This window comes from Topomyia yanbarensis, chromosome 1 (genome assembly GCF_030247195.1).
Source record: "Topomyia yanbarensis strain Yona2022 chromosome 1, ASM3024719v1, whole genome shotgun sequence".
In the NCBI taxonomy this organism is placed as follows: Eukaryota; Metazoa; Arthropoda; class Insecta; order Diptera; family Culicidae; genus Topomyia; species Topomyia yanbarensis.
Genome location: NC_080670.1, coordinates 195,156,692 through 195,173,880, shown reverse-complemented (window position 1 = coordinate 195,173,880; position 17,189 = coordinate 195,156,692). Strand labels below are relative to the sequence as shown.

General features: G+C 40.6%; 2 protein-coding genes across 3 annotated transcripts in view; one reads left to right on the top strand and one right to left on the bottom strand.

The window, feature by feature from the left end:
* Positions 1 to 17,189, top strand: part of LOC131686146 (uncharacterized) — a 546,994-nt gene that overhangs the window by 440,147 nt on the left and 89,658 nt on the right. The gene's annotated exons all lie outside the window — the stretch shown is intronic.
* Positions 239 to 12,688, bottom strand: LOC131686235 (nuclear transcription factor Y subunit gamma-like). 2 transcript variants are annotated; one of them, XM_058970487.1, is made up of 4 exons: positions 12,354 to 12,688; positions 1,605 to 2,201; positions 1,315 to 1,491; positions 239 to 1,252 (listed from the first exon to the last, which is right to left on the bottom strand). In XM_058970487.1, the coding sequence occupies exons 2-4, from the start codon at positions 2,199 to 2,201 to the stop codon at positions 953 to 955; spliced, it is 1,074 nt and encodes a 357-aa protein (XP_058826470.1). In that variant the 5' UTR covers positions 12,354 to 12,688; the 3' UTR covers positions 239 to 952. The 2 variants fall into 2 exon arrangements, with proteins under 2 accessions (XP_058826470.1, XP_058826481.1); XM_058970498.1 differs by lacking the exon at positions 12,354 to 12,688 and adding an exon at positions 11,699 to 11,996.

Sequence of the window (17,189 nt, the reverse complement as noted above, 5' to 3'; positions counted from 1 at the left end):
TGCGTGTTAGACTTGAGTGCTTGTGGGATCAACAGGTGGGAAGTCAGCGCCGTTGTTCTTGTTACACATTTCTATATGGAAAATCGGTTGAATTTGACATTCGTTTGGTGAACTTATTTTTTAAGTTTGGCACATAACAAAGCTCATTATTCGAAACTTATATTGAATGGTGGAAATATCCTGCATCCTCTTAAAAAAGCACTGCAATTCAGTTCGTACTTTCGTAATGAATTTATTTTAATCAGAATTTGAAATTACATTTTGACTTTTCGCCAAGTTTCGGTATCTGTCACTATAGGTGCTGATGAAAATGGCCTTCTTCGATTCAAATATGTTGAACGTTGAGTTACCTATTTGTTTTCATTGAGTTATTCAGCTTTTTACGTGCCAGAATGACACCCAGTATCGTCCTATTTGCAACGTATGCCAATAGTTCTTATTTTGCCAATGGTTGTTTAGGCACTCCATCAAGTAAGATAAATTCATTGTAAGTTAGATCAAAGCGTTAGGCGTAGGAGCTCATAACAACCAAACTAACGCAATGTTGCTGTAAAGCTGTGGGCTTTAGAGTTGTTTTTTGTTTCCTCGTTTTCGGTGCCGGTGGAAGTTTCTATGTGTGATGACGGGCGGCACTGGTGGGCCGCGGACAAGTTTTCCTGTAACGGAGCCAATGAGGCGACGAATCCGTGGGAGTTTCTATGTTTTCGAGGAGCTCGGCGTCTCACAAGAATGAGAATAAAAAACATGATAAGTTATGCTACCTCCCACTGTAAGAAAAAATCACAAGCAACCCCATTCGAATCAAAGTAAAATAGCCGATCGTTAAAACACTTACTATTTACTTATTTGTCAACCTCAATCAATACTATTGCTTAACCTAATTGTATACCAAGTTGGTAAAAATCTGTTATAAAACATTATTTACATTTTCGGCATTGAAACACATTCGCATTCACTCATATTGTTGCTGCTGTTGATGTTGTTGTTGTTGCTGTTGCTGATGATGTATCGGTGATTGTTGGATGATATGATGTTGCTGTTGCTGCTGCTGCAACTGCTGTAGCTGTGCCGCATTCAAGAACAACCCGGTGGGAGCTGTCTGAATGATTGTAGGTGTAGCCTGAAGCTGCGGCGCCTGAATGATAATCGGCTGCCCAGTTGGTTGTGCCGTTGGGGTAGCTGTTGCCGTACCGGCACCACCCAGCTGTATCTGGGATCGGATGAAGTTAAGCTGGCTTTGGGTCAGTGGGATCTGTTCATAAAAGAATCAAATTACTACAGGTTTTTTTTAAATTGGTAATGGGTTACACATACGGGTATGTGGGTCACTTCTCCCGTAGAAGTGAGCACCTGCTGCATAAGCTGAAGGGGTTGACCTTGTGTCAGCTGGGTAGCGTTTATGGCGGTTGTTCCTGCAGTTTGTATGGTAGCTTGACCCGTCGCTGGGTTGGTGAGGATGATGTTCTGGGTTGGGGCAGCAATGGCGGTGATCTGAAAGGGATCGAACGGGTTAAGGAAACAACTCTAGCTAGAGCATCTAAATAATGTAGATTTCTGTACAAAAGATATCAACCAAATTTCAGATTAGTGAAGTATTCTAATACCTGCGGCGTGGTCTGCTGCAACGTTTGAACCTGAGGCTGCTGTAGTTTCACCTGGGTAAGCGTGGGAGCGGTCTGCATTTGAAGCACATTCGTTGTACTACTCGAACTCCCACTCCCACTGCCACTATCCTGCAGAGCCTGCTGATGCTGTTGTGCCAACTGTAGATAATATTGGACATCATCCGTCGACGGTTTCGTTTCGAAGTCTCGCCGGGCGGGTTTAATTTCCTCCCGCGGGACGATATCGATCAGAAAATCGAACTGATCGTATTTGGCAATAGCCATTGCGATATCGCTTCGCTGCAACGTTCGTCGTTTGTTTTCTTCTGTGTGTAGCCAGGCGCGGAGGGTTAGCTCTTGGATGAAAATCTCGGCGGCTTTTGCGAATAGCAGAGGAGCCTCGGCAGATATCATTTTCACGTCCTCGTCCAGCTTCATAATTTTTTTGATCCGTGCCAGCGGAAGTAGTTGGTTGCCAGGTTCGACGTGTTTGATTTTGACCATTTCCTGCATCACCTCCGGCCAGAACTCTTCGACGCTTTGCTGAGCTTCGCTCATTTTTCCCGATGTACTGCTGTGACTGGATTGACCGGCCATCTGCAATGAACATAAGTTCTTTAGTTAAACATACTTTTCACAGCAAAATGAAGAATTATATATCGACCAACAGGTCTGTGAAGAATAAGAAGCAAAGAAAGAATGCATTGTCCTATTTCGCACCTGGTCACATATCCAACGTTAATGTTTTTATGGTGAAATACCTTCAGGTACATAGTAGTATCCGTTTGATTTTTTACCCCACTACCCAAATAACCAATGGAATAATTAAACAACCGGTCGAAATGACCGCTTTGGCACGGGCGAACTTTAAAAGTCGCAGAACTCTGAGGTGGTCAACTTGGTTGCCAAAGGGCAGGATATCAATAACACGACCTTCGTTTCCTTCAAAGTTGGCCTGGACGTTGATTTGAAAAGTACCGCATTAGCCTAAAGGAATATTGTTTCGTCAATTTGCGGAATATTTTGCCCCAAAATTTCACAAATCTCCATTTATGAAGCTGGCGCCAACACCTATAACGCCGCCAGGAGTCTGAGCACATCACTAGCCGTGTACAGCATTGGATCGACGCGCTCTATCGTGGACGGTGGGGACCCTTGGGTTCCCATCATAGGCTAGTATTGTAGATTTTTCGTACGACAACAGCTCTCATTCACTCCGTGTATCAGCATGCATCCATCTTGGACGTTGACACCGACCGCCGCACCACTGCCGCGCCCTCCGCTAACCTCCTTCTCTATAATTGTTCCGGTCCTGAGGCTGATGATGGCAAAGAGGCTATCCCAGGCGATGCTGCTCAAAATAGTATCCGTATTTACTACCAAAACGTACGCGGATTAAGGACCAAAATAGACGCATTTTAATTGGCTGCTTCGGAAGTTGCGTATGACATAATCGTCCTAACGGAAACTTGACAGAATGATCCGATCTATTCGGCACGAAATCATCGGTTCCCTCTGAATAGCCGTAAGACTCGTGGTGGAGGCGTTCTAATCGCAGTATCGCTATAAATCAACTTCTAAGTTCATCCCGCATCCATCTCCAACACGCTCGAGCAGTTCTGGGTAGATCTACCGCACAACACACTCAGTATCGGCGTTTGACGCGTCGAGTATCAACGAACACGTAGAACCGTTGGGTTCGAAGTCGAAGTCAGTTGATTTGAGCGACTTGTCAGTTCCATCTATCATATCAGCGACAGCACCAAGGAAGTTTTGGCTATACTTGTCTCGTCTAAACTCTTAGACCAGCGACGGCGATCGTATCCAGAAGCCTTTCTACAATAGAACCCGCAGATGTTGTCCGTCTAGTTTCCAAGGGACAAGATGTTTCTCGTATGTTTTTCGTGTCATTACAAATCGGTTTGGACTCGTAGTAAGAAGTCAAACTTTGGATCCTTCATCGTGGCCTGCTGGTTTGTTATTCCGAGAATTTATCGATCAACAAAAAACGGGAGAGCCAATACAGTAACCCCATCAATGGTATAAACTTTATGCGTTGTATCGTGGACGGTGGGAGCCCTCAGGCTCTCGCCAGAGCCCAGTGATGTTTTTGTCCCTGTTGCACTCTTTTACAGCATAATGATTGCGTAGGTGAAGGTGTTCATCACATCGCGTGTGGTCTTCTCAACAGGACTACTACTATCGGGGTAGGAGGAAGTGTTTCATCGCTATCATCTCCTGCTCATATCGATCATCCATCGTTCGCGAATCACCTTTCAACTTATGATGATACATCGACAAACGACGGCTCCTGCAGTACCTGATCCCCAACCGGCACACATCACGACCAGTTTCTCTCTGTGTACTATCAGAACGTAAGGAGTGTACGAACGAAAACGCAAGCTTTTTCGCTGGCAATCTCCTCCAGCGATTACGACGTCAATGTTCTGACCGAGACATGGCGGCGCGATGATGTATTCAATTCAGAACTTCCGATGGACTATGTAATATACCGATGTGATCGCAACCCAGCTTTTATCCAGCTGCGCCGTGGTTGTGATGTTCTCATAGCGTTGAACAACTAACTACCTTGCAGGTTCTCTGCTGAGCTTAAGTGGAGTTGAACATTTAGAGCAAATCGCAGTACGTATTACCCTTCCGCATCAGTCTGTCTTTATTTGCTGTATATACCTGGGGCCAAATAGCGACCTAGAGTTGTACAAAGCACACGTCAATTCCGTTTATAATATTTTGGACAAAGCCAGCAGCTCCGACAGTGTTTTCATCATCGGTGATTCAGTGGTCACTTGACAATGATTTGAAAATCTGAACAAAGAAGAAGCTGTCACGGAGTCTATGATTGCAACCAGTCTGTACCAGATCTGCTCACTTACGAACGTGAACGGAAGGATACTGGATCTTGCGTTGAGCTGCTTGAACCTCCGAACGCTTTACTGAAAATCGATCCTCACCACAAACCTTTTGTGCTGCGGTTGGATGTACGCACCAATGCAGGAGATGATTTTTCCAGTCGTTTGACCACCTTAACTTTGATTTGCTGCTGTCGACTGGAGTGACTCAATGTGCTGCAATGAGCTAGACGATGCTGTCGCAATTTTCTACAGCGTAGTCTATGGAATACTCCACCATAATGTTCCAGTGAAACGCATCAAGAATATGGACCACAAGCACCCGTGGTGGAACGCTGAAATTCGCCGCTTACGAAACACTCTACAAAAACATTTCCGCCATAAATCGGACGCTAACAAAATAACACTTCGTCAAACCGAGCAGCAGTATGAAACCTCCAGAAACGGTACATTTCGCGTGTACATGAGTTGAGTGCAAACTAGTCTCCGTGTCCATCCAGTAACGCTTTGGTCCTTCGTGAATAGCAGAAAACGTTCTGGCAGTACACCAACTGACGTTTTTCTAAGGAACAGCTCATCCTCCTCCCCAGCTGAGGCCGTGAATCTTTTCGCTGATTTCTTTCGTGATGTCTTCAACAACGACTGCATTGCCCCTTCGGAAGAGTATTTAGCAACGCTGCCATCGTACAACATAAATCTACTTCACCTCGGTTGTTAGTGAGGCCGACGTCTTGAAAGCTCTGGTTGCCGTTGATACGTCAAAAGGATCTAGTCCGGATCGCATTCACAACGTCGCGAACTATAGAGGTATCTCACTACTAAACTGTCTTGCAAAAGTCCTCAAAAAGTTAGTTTACAATGTTATGTATGCAGCTGCTTCCCACTTCATCTCGGAATATTAGCATGGATTTGTCATGAAACGATCTACTACATCTAACTATAGATACTATATTCATAGTTAGGCGGACTCAAAAACCGGAAAACTGGCAGCTCTTATTTCAGGAAGAAAACACTGGCATCCCATGTAAATGTTCAAGCTCTAGCTTAACAGTTTTATTGTTGACGATGTTAGTAAGAACTTTGCATGTACGAATAGCAATACGAATTTGAAGATATGATGTGGTTTCATATTTTTGCGAACATCTCCTGGTGATACACAAAAAATATTGTTTATTTTTGTTTCTCTACGCTCGATAACACAAGGAGAGTAAAATAATCATCACCATAATCACAATACCTTTTCCATATACATCCGAAAAGAACATGTTATGTGACGTCATGCTCGATTGGCTCCGGCATTTGACATGTTCGATTGGCTCCGCTCAGTGTCTCCGCCTAACTATGAATATAGTAACTATACATCTAACCTAATGGCTTTATTGTTTCCTGTCATCGAGAAAGGCCAGCAGATGGATTCAATTTATATAGACTTTTCAAAGGCTTTTGACAAAGTACTTTACAACATCGCAATCCGGAAATTACAGCGGCTAGAATTTCCATCTTGGCTGACTAATTGGTTGCAGTCCTATCTCTCAGATCGGATCGCATTTGTTTGGATAAATAACACGCTGTCAAGCATGTTTAATAGACTGGTTCATTTTTTGACTTTTAGCTCCACCAGGCCCTACTAGAGCACTCTAGTTACAGTGTGGCCAAGAGGCCATGACGTATCCAAACGAACATGGAATTTGACGTATACACAATAGAAATACGTCAAATTTAATGTTCGTTTGGATACGTCATGGCCTCTTGGCCACACTCTAACTAGAGTGCTCTAGTCTCTACTGATTCCTTTAATGGCCCCTAGTAATTGTGCAAATTTTGGTTCCGATTGGTTGTGTCTACGGATCCTCCAAAAATTTCAAAGTTTATATGGAAATTTGTATGGAAAATCAATTAACATTGAAAATAAATTCTTAAAAAAATTGCAAGTTTATGAAAATTCGCTGAGAAAAGTTAGAACCTAAAGAAGCAGCATGACTTCAACACAAGTGGATTTTATTATTAATCATAGCAACCCTGTTTGAATAGCTGTATCTGCCATACGCGAGCGGTGGGTGGCAAGTCTAGTTTACACTTGTATAACGATGTAGCTATTCAAACAGGGTTGCTATGGTTACTAATAAAATCCACGATTCATAATTTGTTAAATAGGTATGTACGGTCATTAGCGAAAATTTAGAAATAAAATAAAATAAAATAGAAATACAACTTCTCTACCTATACAAGGATCTTCCAACTCCGTCGCACCATCCCACGATGGCGCGGCATCTTATGCTTCCGTGGCAGGTAACACGGTTACAAGAATGATGACTATCACGTCTCCGAATTCTAAATTTTTTAAATTGGAATGCTCGTTCATTAAAAATGAGCGAAGACAAATTTTTCAACTTCTACATAATGTGCATATAGCCGTTGCGACCGAAACTTTTTTAAAACCAAATATTAAATTGAAAAGTAACTTTAATTTTCATATTTATACAGGGTGTTTGGTTCATGATTAAGAACCTTTCGAGGGGTGATTGACTGTCACATTTGGACAAAAAAATCGTTCTACACATACCATAAAATCTCAACCGTTACAGAGTTATTGAACTTTATGTGTAAAAAACTTATTTATCTTAAAATACCTCTATCACGAAAAGTATACTTTGTATTTTAAACCTTTTACTTCCATTGGTAAGGGGAGAAAATTTCCTATTGAATAATGCTCTCATATCTTTCAGTTAGTTAGTTTTAATTATCTTTTAGTTGTAAAGTAGTTAAAAGTTGGTGTTTTTGATGAGGCTTTTGTTAATTTTCTCAAAATAATGAATTATGACTATGGCAATGTGTATTGTCCAAAAGTTGGGTTTCAGGACGATTCATAATTTGTTCTTTAACATCACATTCCTATCTCTTCTCGTGTATTTGTAATTCCATTACTAAACTTCTCCTGTAATCGACTTGCAAGTGCTTAAAAGATTCTAATCTAAAAAATATGCTTTATATCGTTGTTTCCAAGGCTTAATTGGAAAGCTGAGAAAAAATTTTTCGATGTATGTACTGTAACCTGGCGGGGTCGTTACTCCCAGCACTTATGAGACCCCCCTCTACACTTCTCAGGGAAGGCTTGCGATCGCGAACTATTGTCAAGAAAACGCTTGTTTGACCTTCAAGTAAAAACCCACTATATTTCCGGATATCGATGTCACTTTTTATTCTTCTGTTAGTTGAGCACTTTTCCCACTTTCTTAAGGTACTCCTACCTCGGGTGCCGATGGTGGCAATACACCTGCTGTTGTTTCGGGGCCCCTTCTGCTACTGCTGCTTCGCCGTCGTGCTCAGTGGTGTTCACAGTTTCCGTCGTAGTTCGCGGGGCGGCCACGAAATCTACGTTGGTTGTTAACGGCGTCTCGTTGCCTGCAGAAGGACCTTGGTAACCCTGCTGTGCTGGCCTGAATGTGGTAACGTATCCAGGCAGCTTTTAGGAGGCCGATAGGAATGGCGTCGGCCTTGACTCCGCGATGGCGGTCGCAACTATATCGCGCTTTTATGATGGTTGACGGGTCGGGAAACTCCGGCGGTCTAGCACGCTCTGGAGGTTTCCTAGGGTAAAACCGAAGGGTCTTGTTGGAACAGTTGGGGTAGGACTTTAAATATTGCAGTGGGTACGGTCGGGTTGGTATGGGAAGTTCTACTTGGAATGGCCATTACCTGATTGTATTCTCCTTATTCGCTTCCTCTTTCGTCACTTAAATGCAATCACTGCTCAAAACTTTATCTTCCACTTAAACTTTTCGTACCGCTTTGCTAGGTGTTTACCAGGCAAATGGCGTTTTTAGTCCTGGTCGTTCAACTCGAACCAACGGTCGCCCCTCAGTCGTCCACATATTCCGCCCCATTCTGTCCTTATAGTTGTGTGGTTATCGCCACCCTCCATGGCCGCCTACTTCCTTCGATATGCGCTACCAGTGGTGGTGGAAACTGCTGCATGTGATGGATGGCTGCGTGCTATGTGGGTGTTGGGTGGGCTGCTTACCGTCAGATCTTACATTTATTTTCTTGACACTCACTATACACAAATAAACACAAAAATTACGAAACGCGAATATCTCAACAGTCTTGGACGAAACTAAACCACTTGTTACAGTACAAATATCTTTTTGTTAAGTGTGCTAAAAGACTTTTTACTAGTAAAATAACACAAAATTAACGTTTTTCGAGAGTTTTGCAATTATTAACTAAATTTATAGTAACTATAGTTCATTTGGTGCTCCATAATATTCTTTATAACTTGTTTCTTGACACTTTATCCCTACCGCTTTTCATTTCGCTGCAACTTAATAGTTAACACAGCATGATCTCACCACAAACGTAGTGGGTTTTAAATCGTTGCTTTTGCATATGAAATGAGGCGATAAAAATGACTTTTGCTTCGAAATTAAGAGATAATTGAATGGATTCAACGGAAGAATTGTAGATCTTGCTGAGCTCCATTCATGATAATAATGGTGATGTTTATTATTTACTATTTAAAGAAAATAACAAAAATGCTAATAATAACATTAACGTTAAACTAATTTACTTCTAAAATAATACTAAATTCACTTAACTGAAAGATATTAATACATTTTTCTATGCAAAATTTTCCTGGCTTTCGAAAAAAAATGAGAAAAGGTACAATAAGTGCCATACTTTTTCAATAAGAGCTAGTATTAGTGAAAATGAGATAAAAAATATCTAAGTTCAATAACCCAAACACATGAAAACAAGAAAAGATAAGTGTATCATATCAAAGAACAAATAATGCAGCTCTTCAAGACTAATAATCTGAATTATTAAAATGGTGATGTTAACTATTAAGATTTTCGCGAAATGAACGAAAAATCGATCAAAAGTGTTAAATTTTAAATAAATTACTGTGAAAAGGTTACTTAACCTCATTAGCTGAAACATTTGAGGACATTTTTCAATGGGAAATTTTCTCACCTATCCAATGGATCTGAAATATTTGAAATACAAAGTATATTTTTTGAGTTTGAGCTATTTTAAGACAACTAAGTTTTTAACACAAAAAGTTTAATAACTCTGTAACGGTTGCGATTTGATGGTGTGTGTAGAACGATTTTTTTGCTCCAAATATGACAGTCAATCATACCTCGAGAGGTTTTTAACCATGAGCAAAACACCTTGTATATACAAAGTATATTGTGTAGCCTACAAGACGGAGCTACAGATCTGTCTGCTATAACATTTCCCGAATCACTGAACAAGTGGTTACAGCGCCACCTCTTACGAGGACCACTTGTCACGTTCAAGGTTACTCTACCAGAAACCCAACCCCAGAGTGGGTTAGTTTTACTAAATTTTGTGGTTAACGATACGGCAGAACTAAAGGCCGAAGGGAGCAATACCAAACAATAATCAAAAGATCACGACTAAACTACCGAACGTTAACACCAACTCCTGGTTATCGTCACTGGCACAGTCCCTAATAACTACCAATAATAAACCAGCTTCTGAAATCAGAGTGGGGACTATTTTCCCGAGTAGTACGCAGAGTACAAACGTAAAACTACCAGAAACGAACGCGAAACATGAGGCCCTTCAACTAGACAAACTAGCGAAATATCACTTCAAAACACTTAAACATTGGCTTAGGCGCATCAATTTGGACCGTCTTCGACTATCTTTTCCTAGCACATAGAATATTGAAAATTTTCTAGGAGAATTGTGTTGAGCACCGGGAGGTAAATATTGAGCAGCTTCCAGCACTGCGAAAGAAGCATCTTTCAATACGGGTTTTTCGTGTTTCTTGAACTCTATGAACACTACAAAAAGTTGGGCATGTAAGGGTTAACTTAGATTAATTTGTCATGCATGCAAGATGAAATTGCTCAAGAAAATATATAACCTTGAAGAGCTCATGAAAGAAAGAATGATGCATTTTATTATTTATTCAACGAATATGCGAATATTGCTGGTTCTATATTGATTGTCTCTCATATTCTTAAGCACAATGATTGTATTCTCGAGGCCATCACAGGCCATAACTACGGAATCTCTTTGATATGAGAGAAAGTTGAATCCTGTATTGTGACGAGTTACCGAAACGAAAAAGGTATCATCACAAACGTAGAATCCGTAGCCTAATGTTGATCCTGTACATGACACTGCCAGTTTCCATAGGATCTAAAACTTAATGTCTGTTCATAATTTTGTTTTTTTTTAATATTTGGATGCAACTGTATTAGTAATAAATCTAAGAGGCTTGAAATGTGCTTGTACCAAAACTGTTCACTTAAATGAAGGAATCTTTTCTTCATCTCGTCTACAGAAAAAATAGAAAAAAAACTACACTTGCAAGGGTTAAATATCTCGCATGGTATTTTTCATTTTGGAGTCTCTCGCTAAAGTTATGCGAAGGTATGGAGCAAAGCGTCCTTTTTTTCTACTCTGAAAAAAAAACAAGCGAAATCTCTATAGAAACGAAAGCCTTGCGATTATTTTTATATTTTTGTGAATTATGCCTAACGTATTTATGCCAAACGTCGCGCACCCTTTTTACATTTATTCCACAAAACTAACATTACTACACTTATTTCGCTATCTTACATTTCTACTCCCGGTTCAGGGCCCTGGCATGTGCGCGGATGGAGACAAATCTTCTATAAGTGAAAGTTAAAACGGAAAATATCCGAAGAAAATTTTTTGATCATTAATTAAAAAAAAAAATCAATTAGCAAGGGACTGGAAGGTGTGAAGTATATTCAGTACTCAAGAAAGATCACGGATGTGAAGAAACAATGTTTAGAAAAGCGTGGAGTAGGGTCATATGAGCAAGCTTAGTTTCCCGACAACCTAACCCTTCGTCTTCTACCGTCAGGATATTTCGGCATTTTTATCGAATGTGAATCACCTGAGTCTGCGGCATACCCGGACAAGCGTAAAAAAACTTAGCAGTTTGGGCTGTCGGAACCGACAGCATTTTTGAAAAACATTTAAATATTGAAATATGGTAAAGACCCGATTTTATCAGTCCTCGATTTCGTCAGCCTCGGTTGAAAATCCGTTTGATGGGCTCAGCAACTGAAAAAGACTTTTTTTAACAGACTAGCTTTATTAAAAATGAAAAAAATACAGATTTTACCAGTCTAAAATACACGGAACTGATAAAAACGGGTCTTCACTGCAATTAATAAAATGCCAATAATTGTAAACATTTTCAAAAAATGCACTTACGTGAGAATAAAAAGTATCACACTTATTAATTGTATTGCAATTCCGTCTTTACTCACTTTACACCATCAGTATAAATAACATTACTGCTCAGTCATGACATTACAAACACCTCGTCTGCACATAAGCAAATAAATATACCCGCATTTCACATAATTAGCAAACCAAATCCACTTTCAGCCCCGCCAGTCAAACAGAAACAAACAACACGACGATCGCCCAGCCAATCATTTACTAACAATTTTGCACCAATCGTGTGTGTGTGTGTATAGTAGGTAGGCAACCAGGCAGCAGCTGCCTCGCTATTGGCCGCCTTCACTCTGTCGGTCCAACCAAATCGAAGCAATCGGTCGACAAATGAAAAGCACACCAACAGCAGCACTGCACAGTCAGGCAGCACAAGTTAACGGGCACGGGCCCAGCGGTAGGCAAAAGCTGAGAATTTGCTTACCTTTCGCTCACCCCTCAGTGCGGCCCTGCCGCTGCAGACCAATCGGTGATGAACAATTTTCGAAAAAAAAGCACCCAATCCCCCAAGCCAGGCGTCCCGATTGGCCAATCGGACAGCCACCCGCAGCAAATAGGCTGCTTGCTTGCCGATGCCTCTGCGGTGGGTGGCTGGGCAGTACACTGTAGGCTGTAGGCGAAAAACACTCACCCGCTTTTTGTTTTCTGATGATTTGGCTTCTCTCAATTCGACAAACGGCTCTGATTCACTAATTAACAGCTGAAAAAGCTGACAGTGGGAACGGGAAATGTTATTTTAATTTCGCGACGCGTACGCAACAACTCGGACACTATTTTTCCTCACACGGCACACGCACTTGTTTTCGACACTTGGGGGTACGTTCAACTTTTTTCGCGATTCGACCTACGGGGCAACGGCAGCAGGCGCTCCAATAAGCGGCTGGCGGTTTCGATCTTCTGTCTTCTGATTGACCAGAAATTCTTACCAATCGAAGCAGCAGCGGCCATTTGATTGGCTCAGGCAGCTTTTTGACAGACCAGTGGCGTGTTGGCACTCACGCCAGAAGCGTAGTTGTTGCGATGAGTTGCCAGGTTGGCGTGAGCGAATGCGGAGCGCGCTGTTTGATTGAGCTCCTGGCACAGTGAGTGCGATGTGTGCGGATTTGTGAGTCGCTCTGCCTTAGAAAAATGAATATTAAGTTTGAGATAATGTTACGATGTATTTTCCTGTCTGATATTATTTTTGATAGCCGGACACGTAAAATAGATTATTTAGTTTCCTTCTAAGTAAAACTCAGCTGAATATACTACAGAATTGTAAGCAGCACGTATTTTATATGTATTTAAAGTATGTTTTGATGAAATGCTGACAATAAAAAAACCACCATGTGGCATTCGTAGAAGCGTACAGGTACATATTTCGTCGACAGTGTAAATGAGTTTTACTGTGAGCTATGTTAACCAACACTGCCATTAATCTGTGAACTAATGTCTGTAAACACGGCTCACAGTAAAAGTAAATTTATGTAGATTTCGTCTGCGTGCATAGACTAATGGGTATGCAGTTTAGTAACTGCCACATGGTTACAATTAAGGAATTACACCATTTGATCGGTTTGAAATTTTCACAGCCTATTCAAAACTGATTTCTCCAGAGACGTACGTAGGATTTTTCCTTTTTTATTGGTTACTTGCTGATACCCGTTGCGTGTTGCTGAAATTTTCAATAAAATTGGAGTAAAACACAATTTGTTTAGGTGAGTATATTATAAGAGTAAAATTAACATATTTTTTTGTAAATCGAGTGGTTTCCCCATGTGGAGTGAAAATGAACAAACTGCGGTCATCTTGTGACACAATTACTTGAAAAAATATGTTTATGCTTCATAACTACTATTATAAATACCATTTTACAAGATCTCGATTCATCTCATTATTGTATCAAGGAAAACTCTCGAGATGAGCCTATTTGTTCGTGTTATATAGTGGTGTAACTTGTTGAAACTAATTTTCTATTTATGTTTTTGAACGAAAATTTAGGTGATTGGTTGAATAATACAATTAAGCGACTGAAATATGAAGTCGCAAGATCAGAACATGCTTAGTAAAACCCGCTTCAAATATATTACAATATGAAAATCGAATGTAAACATCAAGCGTATAAATCCGATTGAGATCCTTCAGTATAAGAATCGCTTGAAAGGTTCTCCCTCGAACGAATCGGTAAGAATGAACATCCAGTATAAAAAGCTGTTCAAAGAAAATAATTAGTTCGTAGACTACTCCTTATAACGTTACATTCAAACTAAAAAATCGGAAAAATGAGTATTTTGAAAGAACCGGATATTTTTCACTAAAGATTTTTTTGAACAATTTTTACATCGAAGAGCTCCTGTGCGATTTTTAGATTATCAGATTCTTACATTCTACTATATTTGAAGTGGGTTTTTACGAATCATGCTCTGTTCTTGCGATTTTAATTTACGCTCACCCAATTCATTCTTTATTACATACATCGGTGGAGTCCATTTCCTAAAACTTCAGAATAATTTTTATTCAGTTTTTACGAAATTGTGAAACACAGTTTTGTTTTACACTATCGATTTTACTTGACAATGGGCAGTATGCTATATTTCACCTTCACCAGGGCGAAAATTGTTAGTAAAACCAGTTTTTGTGTATGAATGACACAAATCCTAACTTATTAGTCATGGGTGCGTAAAGTAAGGACTTACATATTATGAACAGGATGGCCGATGTTATGGTACGTAGAAAGCAGGATGGGGATAAAAAGTCACTACTTGTTTCTGAACGCACAATACAAAATATTCTTTTAAAAATTTGATTACTTTTTAAGACTAAACTCCTTTGAAGATGGCTCAGTGTCCGTAAGTTTTTTTAACATTTTGGCCCTTTAATGAGCTGCGAGGGTCAACAGTTCAGGTTTCTAGATTACAAGCTTTAAATTCTTGGCCTGTAGTATATTGACACTCTGTGGGACATACTTTCGTGCCCAAATACTGTATCACTCCTTGCTCTTCTTCCGCGATACTTCGTGGGGATGCAGACTGTGCCTTTTTCGCTTCTTTTTCTTTATCATTTATCTTCTACTTTCTACTTCTTGTAATCCATCATTCTCGGCGTACATTAGGTCGTTTAGTTCTGAACATTTACTCGGATAGACTTTTTGTGAAACGTTTAGCTCCAGCTTTGTCGCGATTTTTTCAAGCCTGCTCAACGTCCTGTCAGTAGGTGCCATGGTCGGTCCGGCGATGCCAGGTGAAAATATTGGCGTTTAGAACACTGGTGCTTCGATGACCCGCTACCGATAGATTCACGCAAACTTGTTGAACTGGTCCCCAGCGAAGAATCTAGTCTACTTCAGGGCCATTTTCGCGGCAGATAACGGTATTCCACGTATTTTCATCGTGACACACTCTGATGTTATCAGGGTTGGTGTTTTCTCCACTGATTGCTAGCACTACGCTTCGTATTGGGCAGTCAAAAGCAGCAACCATAACCTGAAAGAAATTGCAACAGATGGAAGTTGACTTCTCCATGCCTCCTGTTTATGGTTGTGGACAGAGTTACAAATAATCGAAGCTCTATTTTGACGACTGAAAATGAACTTGATGCGACTCGCGGTGAATAGCAAAAATATTCATTCAAATATCCATGTTATTCATTCAGTTGAATATCGTACAATATATTCATTTCACTAATTATCAAGGAAAATGTTTTCAAATGCCGGTAAAGCATATGAAACAACAATCATCATCGCTTACATTGTGCCAGGACCTACTTTGATGCGTTTGATTCGTTGTTGCACGGCCGCTTCGTGTAATAATCGGAGACGAATGAAAATTTGCATGGATGAATGGGCGGTTTGTTCGTTTGACGTTTTCAGCTGCGTCACTGAATATTGAAAATGAATGTGGCTGAATATGATCAATTTTCATTCAATGAATTTGAATATTTTTAACTCTGGTTGTGGACATGTTCAGGATCAATCGGTGTGTCCATCTTCTATTCGCCGCGTTGTCTTTTTTCTCTTACCACTCCTTCGTGGTTTCAACCCACATTCTTCGTCAGGTTCCTCTGGTGTCTCTGCTGTCAATAATAATAGGAATCAATTCGGCAAGCTCTTGTACCCTTAATGCGCAAATAGGTTTTATCCAATTTTCCCTTTGGGAATAATTATTGCATAATGCCCGGCGTTTATTTTCCTTACCAAAAGGCAAGTTTTTGTTTTCACTTTCTCACCAGCAAACTGGACCTTTGTATTTGTTTACCTGGACATCACTCGGAGCAAACCAGTAGCTTCAGGCATTCACGTGTCGTGTGAGCTGTTTGGATTTTTTGTGTCTAACTAGTACTAATTTGGGTACTGGTTTAGACACATTGTCTAACTATACTTTCAGTTGGTGCTAGTTACCGATGAGATGAATTCGAAACACAATACATCCAACTTAAGACATTAAGAATATCGCTTGTTCGAGTGTAAAGTATGCTTAATCAGCTAAACTTCCTTTCGAAAGCACCACCTCAGGCGTGACCAATAAACGGCAATTATTTCTTCGTGATTGTGGATGTCTTGCCCTAGTTGGAAACAGAAGCAGCTGTTACGCTTATCGTCGAATGCACTGTCAAATAAGCAATGGATCAAACACCATCAAAATCGTTCGTATAACATAAGCAAATAATTAAAACTGCTGGAATGAAAATACTAAATTCACCCTGCTGGTTATGTGGCGATCTACGCTTCAACAAGTAATAAGTGTGTTCGTGTCCAAATTCACATCTGGCCAACATCGTTCGAGGAAGTTTCTAATAATTAGTCGCACAACTGACGTCCTTTGAAATTCTTAAGCATTCGCATCAACGGAAAGCCGAATAAACTTCAGATCATTATAGCTTTTTGATAGATGTCTCCGGTACTTTTCGGAAAAGGCATACGTCCTTCGACGTTATCCATTATTGGATTCATTTTTCAAGTTCCTTGTAAAAATCAAAATGCTGATCCGCCAGGTCATCGTGGACCGAAACAGATGGTAGTCGAAAAGGGAGAGCATCTGGGGAGTATGGCGGGTGAGGTAAAACCTTCCATTTCAGTGTTTCAAGGTATGTCTTGACTACTTTTCAACATGTGGCCGAGCATTGTCATGGAGGAGGTGGCCGGTTTTCCTTCAATGCTAGACTTCAATTGCGTTCAGTACCGATCTTCTGTGATGGTCTCACTCGGTTTCAGATGCGCGTAGTATGTCACACCGAGCTGATCCACCTAAATGCAGAGCACAACCTTGGCTCCGTGAATATTCGGTTTTGTCGTCAACTTGAAGACATGAGGATTATCGTAACGGACTCATTTTTCAGCGCTGGTTACAATGCGATGTAGAAATCCCTTCGTATTTTGTTTTTGAAGCACATGAAAAAAACGTCGTTCGATACCGATCGGTTTCAAACCGTACGGAGCCCAATTTTCTTGTTTCTGGATCATGCCCATGGCCTTAAGACGTTTTGATATGGC

Excerpts from the sequence above, each read along its gene's own strand:
- LOC131686235 (XM_058970487.1), bottom strand. The coding sequence starts at position 2,201 with ATGGCCGGTCAATCCAGTCACAGCAGTACATCGGGAAAAATGAGCGAA. Across the intron at positions 1,492-1,604 it reads TGCAGCAGACCACGCCGCAG|ATCACCGCCATTGCTGCCCC; the intron begins GTATTAGAATAC and ends GATCCCTTTCAG. Across the intron at positions 1,253-1,314 it reads GAGAAGTGACCCACATACCC|ATCCCACTGACCCAAAGCCA; the intron begins GTATGTGTAACC and ends TTTTATGAACAG.